The 13696-nt window shown below is 31.6% G+C and overlaps 1 protein-coding gene across 1 annotated transcript in view; it reads right to left on the minus strand.

Moving 5' to 3' along the window:
* Positions 1–1955: 1955 nt before the first annotated feature.
* The window catches only part of CRISPLD1 (cysteine rich secretory protein LCCL domain containing 1), a 46488-nt gene continuing 34747 nt past the window's right edge, over positions 1956–13696 (minus strand). The window contains exons 13-15 of the mRNA XM_074200217.1: positions 11755–11830; positions 3713–3843; positions 1956–3106 (exon numbers count right to left, since the gene is read on the minus strand). Coding sequence (XP_074056318.1) covers positions 3055–3106; positions 3713–3843; positions 11755–11830 — 259 coding nt within the window. The 3' untranslated portion in view covers positions 1956–3054. The remainder of the gene's footprint in view (positions 3107–3712; positions 3844–11754; positions 11831–13696) is intronic.

The raw sequence follows: 13696 nt of genomic DNA on the forward strand, positions 1-13696 counted from the left end.
TATATAGAGAACTGAGTCAAATGTTTAAAAAAAAGCTATTTCCTTAATGATCAACAGAAATGAGCAATTTTCAGATGAATAATCCAAGCTATCTTATAGTCATATGAAAAATGTTCTAACACATTATTGATTAGAGATGCTCTTGCCTATTACATTGGCTAAGAGAACAGAAAAGGAAAGTGAAAAATGTTGGAGAGTATATGGGGGGAAAATGAGACATTAATGTACTGTTGGTGGAGTTGTGAACTGGTTCAACTATTCTTTTGAGCAACTTGGAGCTATGCCCAAAGAACTATAAAATCATGCATACCCTTTGATCTAGCAATACCATTACTGGACCTGTATCCCAAAAGACATAAAAAAACAAAAAGGAAAAGGACCTGTATGTATAAAAATATTTATAGCAGCTTTTTTCTAGTAAAATTGGAAATTAAGGGAATATACATCAATTGGGGAACAGCTAAAGAAACTGTGGTGATTGTGATGGAATACTGTTCTGCCATAAGAAATGATGAGCAGGATGTTCTCAGAACAGCCTGGAAAGACTTACATGAACTGTTGGCAAATGAAATGTACTATGTACAACGTACAATACTGAAGGATGATCAGCAATATAATGATCCAAAATATCTCTGAAGGAGTTATAATAAAAAATTCTCTCCATCTAGAGAGAAAGATCTTTTGCTGTCTGAATAGAGATAGAAGCATTTTTTCCAAACTTTATTTTCATAATTTATTTTTAATTGGGAAAATCTATATTTTCTTCCACAACATAACTATAATGGAAATATACTGGATCACTTATTTTCTCCATGAGAACTGGGAGAGGTAGAAAAAGAGAGAATTTGGAATTCAAATTTTTAAAAATGAATATTAAAATTTTTTGAATGTGAGAAAAAAAATAAAAAAACTAAATTAACTTAAAAAAACAAACTCTTTCAAAAAAAGAAACACATGACTAAAAATGTAGGAGCGTTTAGGACACTTAAATGTAATGAAAAGCATCCCTATACTTAAAAGCCCCTCAAGGAATCATTGTTTACAACACAGTGAAATACTTAAGAGTATTAAGATGATCTTGGGGCATCATAGAGAAGACTGCCTTTTGGTGAGTGTCAAGCATTTCTTTGTTTTATTAAATGGCAGAGAAGCAAATTTATATGTATGTATATACATATATATATATGTATATATATATATATATATATATACACACACACACACACACACACACACACACACACACACACACACACATATTACTGGAGATGTTTATCCTCAACAGTGCTAGATAAATGAAGTATTAACATGTAAGATATTTCTCATAATTTCCTAGTGACTTGGTTCTCCAGTAACCACTTCTCCATTTGAATTACTTTTGTATTTAGTCAATCAGTCAGGCAATAGCATTTAATAAATACTTATAATATATTCATGTTAAGTACTGAGAGTACAAAGAAAGGAAAAGGACAGTCCCTGCTCCCATCTAGCTCTCTTCGTTTTCCTTCTCTGACCATACTTGAAATTAATTCAACCCAACTTTTCTCTCAATGTTACCATTTCTACTACAATTTTACCAGTTTGGCGATTGTTCAATTGTTCCATATCTTTAAGTTTTCATAACTAAGAATGTTCTGAATATTCAACTTTCTTTTTTTTTATTTTTATAGCCATAAAAAATATATCCTACTTTTTGAGTCTTTCACGTGTCTCCTGGTTCTTTTCTACTGTGGTTTTTATGTTAATATAAAACTAGATGAAAATGCCCATGAACTTGCTATTAGTAAGAACACTCACTTATTTTATTCAAAATCATTGCTAAGCCTAAACAAACTTGCTCAACTATATGAGGGAATTCATGTAGCAAATACGGTAGGAAAAAACACCCAACTCTGAAACATGAAGAATGTCAATATATTTATGGAAAGAGAAAAATAGTAAATTCATGAGCAGGAAAAAAATACCAAAAATAAAGTTTAACAGCTTTTTAGTCTTAAAGCACATACATTTTTTCATAGAAACAAACATAACATTACCATTCTATGTTTTTCATATACCATAATATGGTAAAAATTAATGCACGAGGCCATTCACCATAAAGAAAATTCATGGCAATGGTAAAGCAATTAAATGAATTCATCTTCACAAGAAATTTTGCCCCTATACATCCTGGCCTGCAGGAGTATTTGCCAGGATATAAAACAAAAGTTATGATTTTAATATCAAGAGTATATAAAATGTCCAACCTGTTTACTCTTGTACTTATTATATATGCTATTTGACCACTAGGCATATGTTTATATCATTACAGTTGTTTTATTCCACCTACCATTAAATACATGTTCATTTGGGGCTAACTGCTTGATCTGAAAGATTTATAGGAAGCCAATTATCTTATCTGCTTTTTTAGATAAATTTGTTTTTTTTAAATTACAAGACTTTTACCAAAAAAAAATTAGAAAATTGTTATGAAGTGTGAACTCAACTCATGCCTAAACCTAAAAGAAGAGAGAAAAACTGTACAGAAATAAACTTGAAAAACACTAGAGCTTATTTGGGTATGAAATAGCAGACTTTAGAAAATGGAAATAGTGACAGCAAAGTTTCTATTCATTTTCAGAGTTAGCTATTTTTAAATGCACAACCTGGTCTCTCTGAGGTCATCCATTTTACACTTTTAGATTTATTATATTAGTGGCATACATAGAGCACCACATAATAACATTCAGATAGACAAAAGCTAGAACACTTATGATTATTTAATTAACCATAATGGAAATAATTGCTAAGAAAATATAGCAATATTTAACACAGGATTTCTGAAACTGCTTCATATCCAAAATATTTTTCTAATAATATCCCATGTTTTTATTTTACAGAATTTATCTAGATTTACATGCACTAACACTTTTGGGGGCTACAAATAGTTGATATCTTCTATACAACAATGTTACAGCTTTATACAATTTTAGAAGTACAGCCTAGCATTCTGATTAATCTTTACCATCCCCTTCCAAGTGCTTTTTTTAACATTATGAATTTCATTTGTCCTATTCAAACAACAGCAAATACTCTGAATGCCTTCCCTCCCGGAGGATTCTGCAAACTGCAAAAAAAAAAAAAAAAAAAATAGCATGAATAATGGATATGTGTGAATAAATGTTTATGAGAATTTCATCATAGTTTCTCATAATTTCTCACAATAAACATATAATTTCTATTTAGTCAAGTTACTAAGGAAGTCAGAATCAAATTTTCACTTGGAGATTGCCTGAGGTCAAGAAAAATCATGTTTACTGTTTACTTTAAAACCCCCACCACACACACACACACACACACACAGACAGCTAGACAAATTGCAGTAAATTTAAATTTAGATAACTGGGCCATCCTCATCTACAACCATTTAAAATAATTTTAATCTAGAAAATCCTAGAGCATGAAGAAAATAACTTTTATCAAATATTTCTCATAAGATCAATCGACAATAGAGCTTTTTGACTTGTAATCAGCTTTTCAGGCTATGAATTATAAGCTTACAGGAGACAGGCAGTTCTGGTACTGCAGCTTCTCCAGTAATTTAAGGGTCAACTTTTATACAAGCAAGATAAACCCATTGCCTTCCTTTCTAGACCTTTAAACTATATCAAAAACATAAAGCTGAAAACTGAGAAATAGGTAAATTTTACTAGTTCTTAATAACAAATTTTACCTTTCTGAGAAGATGCCATTCTGAAAGGAGGCAATATAAACTTTTCTCTTGTCTACTGGCATAACATCAACATAACCACCCTGATTGCGAACCACACCAGCATGAACAGCTGCTCTGCATATACTGGACACCTGAGAGTGAAAAAAAAATCATTTCATAAAGCAATTACATTTTCTTATATTACATTTGGGCAACTGATAGTAAAGTTAAAGATGTAATTATGCAGGCAATTGACAACAAAGTAATTGAGCATTCAAAAAGACTATGATAAATCAACAAATTACATAGGTTCATAGATGTGAAGCATGACATGACCTTCAAGGTCATCTAATCTATCTCTACTCTGCAGACAATCTGAGAACTATTGTCAAGAGATATGAAAAAGGTCAAATTAGCAAATTCTAAGATCAAAAAGGTCTTTGGAATAATTGAAATGAGACATATCATCCTATAATCTAAACATTTAGCTTAGGTAGCTATTACCCAAATGGTTAGCAGATCCAATGAAAGAAATTAGCTAAAAAAAATTAGTTTATTTGCTTTCTTTTCAAGAATATTCATCATACTTGGCCTAATTTTTAACAAATTCAAACTAATAATATTCAGAACAAAGAATTCTTGGTTTGGCCATTTTTCATGCACTCAAATCTATGTTTATTTTCCCTATGAGGTGAGGTTTGGTATATTTGGACATGTCACTTCCTATAAGTAACAGTATTAATAAGGAAGAAGGGAAGAACGTTCATAGCTCCAAATGAATTTTTAATGATAGTTGTTGCCTGAATAGTTGGCTTGAAATAGAGTAGTGAAAATATGTTATATTTACACTGAGTACAATAGAATTTCTTGAATGAGCTTTCCACTCATTATTTCATTTTATTCAATTAACATTTATCATTAATTTTCACATAAAATATTTTGCATGAATGTTCAGTATACACTATTTTCCTAAAGCTTTCAACTAAATATAATCTTCCAGGGAGCAGTATAGTGTTTTGTTATGGACAGTGGGATTTGGAATCAAAGATTAGGTGATAATTAAAAACTAAGAAATTTCTCTCTATTTTCTTATCTGTCCTACTTTTATTCCTCATTCTGGTATGGAGGTGACTGTATTTAAAGACTGTACTAACTCAATACAAAGTCTAGCAGCTTCTTTTGTGCTGGAAAACCATCAAGAAGTGGCATAGGGACAGAATGGAATTCTGTTGACCAAGGGCCTGACAGGTTAATGTGTAAGGGCTTATCATCAAAAGACTTATCATGAGGTGGTTAATTTTTACAGTCATAGTAGCAGACTGTCTAAAATATAGAGGGAATATGACATGGATTGCTCAAGTCAGTAATGATACTGAGGGAATCATAGATCCTGGAATTAGAATTTCCTTTAATTTTTATATAGTATAAAATATACCTAATTTTCCTTAGGAATATTTTAATTATACATTACTTTAAAAAAGTTACATTGAGGTAGAATTCATTGGTTGAATAGAAGATATTTGTATTTTAAATCTCATCAATATTATAAGAATCCTGCTCTTAGATTGTTAACTATTTTTGTATGTCAGGAATACCCCAGGAAGTTCAGTGAAGCATATGCACCTATTTAGCCTTAAAATATTTTTAAATAGGTAAAATAAAATGTGTAGGATCACAAATAAAATCAATTAAACTGAAATGCAATTATCAAAATATTTTTGAACTGTTCTCAGCAGAATAAGAACTTTTGTGAAGATTAAAAACAATCTTTGAGTTTTCAAAGTATTTTGTGTTTAACATTTCCTTTCTTTCAAATATGCTATTAAAATATTTCTATACTTGTATGGTTAGACAAAACTTATATCCTTTGCCCTCAAATAAGATGATGCACTCCCACCCCATGTCCTCATATATCTTCTTTAATCCTTACTTCATTGATTTAGATTCCTGCTTTTTTCATTTTCTACACATATGGTTTGTCTCATGAGTATTATATGCTAATGTAAACATTTCTTCCACAATTATACAACCTTACTTTATTGCTATGCTCTGAATTTTCTGTTATCTTTTGGTATTTAACCTATCAGGGAATCTAAATGCCAAGCTCCTTAATCATTTCTACCCTTTGGTAACCAGTGAAATGGCTGCTACCTACAAATGTACATCATAACTCTGGCAAGGCATTTTAATCATGGTCTTAAGCCCCTCACTCAAATAATATTTGCGTTCAATATAATTCATAAGAGATGGGATTAACAGTAATTCAGCACACATTTCACAATTTATCCTGTTCTGTTAGAAAAGAATTATCAACATTTTCCAAAGGCAATAAAAAGTGCCTGGATATACCATTCATTAAACTTTAAGCACTTTAAAGTATTCTTAAGTAATTGTTTCTCTTATGCCTGGGCAGCTGTTATGCATTCCTGATCAAGTTCAAAGGTGAAAAAGGATTTTCTTTTCATACCCAGTCTTTTCCAGAACAAAGATGCACAGTATGAAAACAATGAGGAATTTATAGTGGAAACAATGGTACTCACTTATATTGAACACAGAGAATTTGCAATTAACTAGAATAAAAGTCCAAAATCTTTTCTCAAGCATTAAATGTGAACAGTATCTTCATATATAGTGAACAACAAAGGCAATTCAGATCATAAAAAGGCAGAAATAAATACAGAGAAATCAACTTCAGAACCCATCTAACCCAACTCTCTGATTTTACAAATAAGGAAACTGAGATCCATGAAGTTTATGTGACTTGCCCAAAAACAGAGAGGTCAAGGCAAGAGGAAGGACAAATTCCTTTTTCTCTTAGCATCTATGGGCTTTTACCCAAATAGCCCTTCTTTTCCCATCCCCAGTTCTTTTATACTTTGCTTAGTTAGCCTACATTTTTGGGGAGTGAATGGTATATTTTTAAAACTTGCTGTTGAATTTTATTTATAGGGTCTCAATCTTCTAGCAAAAAAAAAATTGAGCTTATATTGTGTGCAACCAATTCATTTTACTGGAATACTGTGAAAATGGTAGAATTTTGATGAATTGCACTTCTATAAAGGAAAACTTCATTAAGGATATCAATATCTAAGAATACTTCAAGATGGAAGTCCAAAAAGTTTTAGATTCAGGTATCATAATTAATTGCATGAGAGATGCTAAACTGAAATAATTTACTAAACTTGTAGAGAAATGTGGAATTCTCAGCTAGATGTCATATTTTCTAATCAACCATACAGAAAATAGTTACAAACATAGACAAATACATCCTCAAAAGATTTCTACAAAGTCTAGTTAATCAGAAATGTACGTTGTTCATAAGGAATGACTGAATCATTCATTCATCTTCTGTGTATACCCAAATACAATAAAGAAAAATATGATGCCCTAAAATAAAGGTTAAGAATACTATGAAAAGTAGAACAAGTAGAAAGTAGAGAAAAACCTCTGAATTTCTTTAATTGATCAGGAAACATAAAAGGTAAGCTATTTGTCCAAGATCACATTATTATTTATTACTAGAACAGGAACATAAACCCAACTTTCAGGTGCCCAATTTCCTCCTTTCTATCCTCCCACAACTATAGAAAACAAAAAGAGAAAGAAGAATGTCCTTCAAGAGAAGTAAATAGCCTTACACCACCCAATGTTCTGTTCAATCATTTTACAGTCATGTCCAACACTTCATGACCCCATTTGAAGTTTTCATTAAATTTTGGCTTTGTGCCAGGCAATGGGGTCAAGTGACTTGCTCAAGGTCACACGGTAGGTAATTATTAAGTGTCTCAGGTTCTCCTGACTCCAGGATTGGTGTTTTATCCCCTGTGCCACCTAACTGCCCCAATTTGAAATTTTCTTGGCAAAGATACCAGACTGGTTCCTCCTTCAGCTCATTTTACAGATTGAGAAACTGAGGCTAACAGGGTTTACCAGGGTCACCCAGCTGGTAAGTGTCTGAGATCAGACCTGAAGTCAGGAAAATGAGTCTTCTTGACTTCTGGGTCACCTACCTGCCTAGACCAGTCAATGATGCTAAGAAACATCCTGTTTCGCAGATCAGTAAAAGAACTTAATTTTGAAAATTGTAACCCTCAGCAATCAAAAAAGGATGTAATTATTTATATTCAGTAATGCTGTAGGGTCGAGTTGGCTTCAGTACCAGAAAAACCTGGTTTCAACGCCTATCTTTGATATGTGCTGGCTATATGAAACTTTGCAAGTCACAATATCTGTTTGTCTCAGTTTTCTTACCTATAAAATGGAGATAAGAATAGCATGCACCTCCTGGGGTTGTTATGAAGAACAAATGAGATAATATTCTAAAAGCACTGAACTCAGTGTCTATCATATAGCAAGCACCATACAAATGTTCTTTTGTTATTGTTGATGGCTTATAGAGCATGAGTGTCCAACCTTTTACTCCTCTGGGCAATATCACCCAGCAAAAGCTTTCCAAGGGCCACTTATAGAATTTAATGTTTATTTATGACTACAGTGTAACTCATGTTACCAATGAATATAATAACAACAATAATAATAATAAATAATAATAATAAAATGTATTAATGAAATAAAGTATAAAATATAATTATATTTACATATAATGTCATGTATAATGATTAAAATTTATTTTTGAAAGAAAAAATGAAAGCATGCCATTTTAAATGTGAACACTGAGTCTATATTTTTAATACCAGTGCATTTATATCTGGTTTGATAGAAGTTATAATAATGAGAAGAATATTTGCAAGATCCTCATCTGAAATTTTTGTTCTATTTTTACTTTATGTATGTTTCATATGGGGAAAAATTGCTGATAATTATATGAATTCCCCAAAAGATATGTCATGAACAGGGCATTTTGTGAAGTGCCACATATTTTTCTTTAGGCAAATGCAATTTAGAAAACTTTAATAAAGTCACTGGGAAAAATTTTTCTATAATTTGCTTATCTAATTGCAAATCTATACATTCTATTTGTAAGTTTGCAAGCAATGTGTTGATGTCAACTGAGAATGCAGTTGGTGTTTTCTAAAATCTTGAGATCTATTCTCAAAGTCCTGTGACAAAATAGCAATTAATGTTGCATACAATAAAGCTGACTGTTGCAATTACAATGAGTCATAAAACATATTAAAATAAAGATCTTAATTCCTATATGTATATCTTTCATTAAAGAAAGCAAAAAAAAAATGTGAGATCACACAATGCTATTTACGTGAAAAAGTAGAGTCGATTTGTGTAATGTTGATGCATGTGTTCACCCACTTCTTCATTTTCCTTTTATGTGACACAGGATACATGAATGGGCTGAGAGGGCCACATGCAGCCAGCAGCCAGAGGTTGGACACCTGCTATAGAGTCAGCCTCAGTACTAGGAAGTCCTGGTCTCAACCATTACCTCTGAAATATACTGGAGATCTATATGCAAATGTAATCATAGGACTGGTTCCTATCCTCATTGGTATGTTTAAGTGCTATGTAAAAGGGGATAAGTTAGAGAAGAAGTAGTATGGCTTCAAGATACAGAGCAGACTCATAAAGACCTAGGTTCAAGCCCTACTTTTCACTCATACCAATTATGTGACTCTGGAAAAATCATTCCTCAGTATTCCAAGGTATTTCTTTAAGATGATAATTTGCAAAGTAGCGGTCAAACTGAATTAGTAGAAGTTTTCTCACATTAAGTTTCTTATCCTAAAAAATTCCATTCATATCCATAGAAAAAACTGTAGAGTCTGAAAGTAGACCAAAGCATAATATTTTCATTTTTAAATTTTTATTAATTTATTTAAGGCAATGGGGTGAAATGACTTGCCCAAGAGCACTCTGGATTTGAAACTAGGTCCTCCTGACTCCAGGGCCAGTGCTCTATCCACTGTACCACCTAGTTGCCCCTATTTAAATTTTTTAAAACTTCTATCTATAGGTTCCCCCCCTCACCATTCTTCCCCCTTTAGTTCTGATTGTTTTTTTCATAACATGATTAATATGGAAATACAATACCTAAGTGACTCAGTGAATAGAACTGGTCTTAGAGTCAATAGGATAAGAGTTTGAATGCAGCCTAAGACACTTTGACATTTATTAGCTGTGTGACCTTGGGCAAATCATTTAACCAGTATTGTCTTTCACTCAGGACTATCTCTCCAGTTACCCTAATTCATATCTGATCACTAGACTCAGATGGCTCTGGAGGAGAAAGTGAGACTGGTGACTTAGCACTGAACCCCCCCACACACTCAAATCTAATCCATGTGCATGTCATGGCATCATCTCCCTGATGTCATAGTCTTCTTTGAGACTGAAGGATGAACCTCATCAATATGAAACTCTGCTAAACATGATTGCATATCTATAATATATGAGATTACTTGCTAGTGAGGGGAGCAAAGGAAGGGAGGTAGTAAAATATGGAATTCAAACCTTACAAAAAGATTAAAGTTTAAAACTATCTTTGCATGTAATTGGAAAAAATAAAATGAAACAAAATAGCATTTTTTAAGTTTTTTTCCCTGATAAAAATCACACACACACACACACACACACACACATACATGCAATTATCTGGATAACTTTATAGATAGCTTTAATTTTTTTGAGGATGATTAATTTTTCAATTTAACATATAAGATGACCTAAAAGGTCAGTGCAATTTTTAACCTGTTAAAATATAAAACTCTATGAAGACTTTTTGGGAAACCCTCTATTTACAGAGTTTGTTTGGCCAAGACAAAATGCTGGGGCATCATGACAGAAACAGAAGATACATTTGGAAAATTAGTTTGAAGCTAGACAATTAATAAGTCTTAGAAGGTAACTAGGTAGGGAAATGGGTAGGAAATTTTAAAAATATTTTAAATAAATAAATAAAGCTTTACTTTAGTGGGGTAAATTAGAGTAAAGTGTAGGGAGGGGAAAAGAGTTATAGTTTATGTCATGAGAACAGTAGCAAATTGAATTGAATTGAAAGAATGAGGAAGAAGTTAAGAAGATAGTACCAAGAAAACACAGGAATTGATTGCATACAAAAGGAGAGGTGTCAAAAATGACTTCTACTGTTGGACTGCACTAAAATTGTACTAGACTAATCTCCAGAAGATTAAGGTCCTATCCCCAGCTCTTATGCTCAGTAATTGTACAATTGTAGGCAGAATTGTTTCTTAGAGCAGTCGGGTTCTTCATCTGTATAATTAAAAGGAATATCATGTAACTTTTTAGCTCTAACATTCTATAAAATTATCAAGATAGATGAGATTTTCATAACATTCATGGACAGCAAAAATCATCTTCCTTAATTATTATTTATGTGACTTTAAACTTCTTAAAAGTCTACAAAGTCATAAAGCCCTCTATCAGTTTTAAAATAGTAGTTCTCTTCTTTTCCACACTTATCACCTTCAGATTATGCATAAGGAGGTTAGCCAAGTTTACACTTTTCATTCCTGATAACCAAATCACCTTGTTGTAAATCCTGTAGATATCTTAGATTTATTTAGATTGCCTTCACGATAACATTAACTAAACCATGGTTCAAAATTTGGCCTAAATATTTTTTTCTATCATGTTAGTTTAGCTTCCCTAATTCTGGTTACACTATTCATTTTAACACATCATCTGTCTGATCTTTTCAGGTAGTGATCTTTCAGTCTCCATTGGAATCTAAGCTCCACAAATGTCATATTGGCAATAAAAACATTGTTAATAAAATTTTATTTTACCCTTGTGCATAACATTAAGAAATGATCTATTTTTTTCTTTCCTAATAATCACAAGAAGTCTTTCTTCATAAGTCAGGGAATAAAAAAATGATATATTTTTTAAAAGTTTGATTCTATATTCTTAATTTTAGCCAAGAATAATTTAATCATCAGGAATATATAGTTTAGTATCAGAAATAGGTTAGAAAACAAGTACTAATAAATATTTATTTAATAACTAATAAATTTAAAATGGATGTTCAAACGATAATTTTTCCCTCTTTTATCTGAAAATATAAAAAAGGTAATGTATGCAGTTCTTAGGTACAAGTACTTTAGAAATAGACAAATGAGGTTACTTACATCAGAATAAATTCGAGTTCCAATTACACGAGCATAATGTGGATTTGCTTGCATGCAGTTGCGAGGACAATATACCCTGAAAAATAGATTTAAATATATACATTTTTAGATATAAAATAAAAAAAATAACAAGTATACAAATCTGTCAATTAAGACAATCTGTCCAACTTAATTTTATCTTTCCCTAGAGTTTAATGTAAATATTTTTTCCATTTTCCCCAGCCTTTTTGTTTTTTGTGGACCAAGAAAACAAAACAAAATCAAACTTCCTGCATATTATTCAGGAAGTCACTTCCACATTAGACTTTGGAACTTAATAGGTTTTCTAGAAAGTAGATTCCCAATGTGATTTTAAAATTCAAGAATGCAAACTTGGGAGTATTTTAGAAACATTTGCCTACCTCATTCAAGACATAAAGATTCTATATTCCTCAGTTTAAGAAAAAAAGGGGAAAGTTTTTATTTGAACAAATTACCACTTTGTATCATACCTGTAATAAGGAAATTTCCTGACAGAAGATATGCCATATAATTTTAATACAGTCATCACACTTTAAAAATATCAATGTGTACATTTTAAGTGGAATATTATGCCTCCTTATTTAAAAAGGAATCTCACAGTCCAAAATGATAATTCACCCAAAAAATTCGAGCTTTCATTAAAGTTATATGTCTACTACTTTAACTTTTCAACTTTATTGGAAGTTTACAAATTTCTTATATTGATATTAAGAAATAGAACTGTTGTCTTAGTAGTTAATCAATTATATTAGACTCTTCCTTTGTGCAGTTATACTTTGAGAAGCATAATTTTATTCATGGTATATTTAAAAACAATTGATAATGTGATGGTTTATAATTGAAGTCTGATAGTGGGTTGCCATTTTTAATTGCTTTCATTCTTTGCTTACAAAGAACAGATAGGGATTTGTACAAATAAGGTAAATGATAGTTAGAAATTTATAAAATAGGTAACACTTGATTTTATTCTCCCTAAATTTAGGGTTATTTATGGTGAAGTTTTAAAAATTGAAAATTTTAGATTCAAATTTCAATAGGACAAAACATTACAATGAATGAGTAGCAATCTGAAGAAATCATTTCAATGTGTGGCCCAAAGTGGCATAAATTTGTCATTTAAAAAATTACCCCTTAACTTGTTTATTTTGTTATTTCTTTAGAATAAATTACAGGTAAGGAAAGCCTTTGGGGAAAGGAATGACTAGGGATTAAAAAAAATCAAAGAACAGTGAAGCCACCATCATTTAAGACTTTCAGATTTGTTGGAATGATTTCAAAACCCGACTGCTTCAGAGTACTCAAAATAGTCTAAGATAAAACTGATTGCAGCTATATAGTTTTGCAGTGGTTGAGCAATATTTATAACCATGCAGAAATTCAAGACAGTCTTCAATATTGATGCCTTCTCTCCTACCCACAAAAAAGTGCTCCACCCACCCAAATATGGAGTTAGAAGTACCAAAGAGCATGAGTCCTTTTTCCTTTTGATGTTATTTTTCTCCCAAAGAATCTGAAAGATGATGGATTTACTAAGGTTACCCACAGTATTCAGAATGCAAAAAAAGAAATGATTACTTTCTAAAATGTTTTTCCTCTTCTTTACCTGAATCTCCCACTACCTTAGTAACATAGAAAATTGGACTACAAAGTAATAAGATGAGCTTTCTTCTCTTCTTTATAAAACAAAATATGCTGCATTTTGTTAAGGGACAGGAGTTGGGATTTCACTGATATGTGAAATTCTCAATGAGAAAATTCCCTTTTACCAATTTGGATTAGCCCATATCCTTCAACTTAGTTTCAGAGAACTGCAACCCAAAGGATGCTTTTATTCATAATGACATGCATTTTTTCTTTTTAGGTTTTGCAAGGCAATGGGGTTAAGTGGCTTGCCCAGGGGCACACAGCTAGGTAATTTTTA

The sequence above is a fragment of the Macrotis lagotis genome, chromosome X (assembly GCF_037893015.1).
Source record: "Macrotis lagotis isolate mMagLag1 chromosome X, bilby.v1.9.chrom.fasta, whole genome shotgun sequence".
In the NCBI taxonomy this organism is placed as follows: domain Eukaryota; kingdom Metazoa; phylum Chordata; class Mammalia; order Peramelemorphia; family Peramelidae; genus Macrotis; species Macrotis lagotis.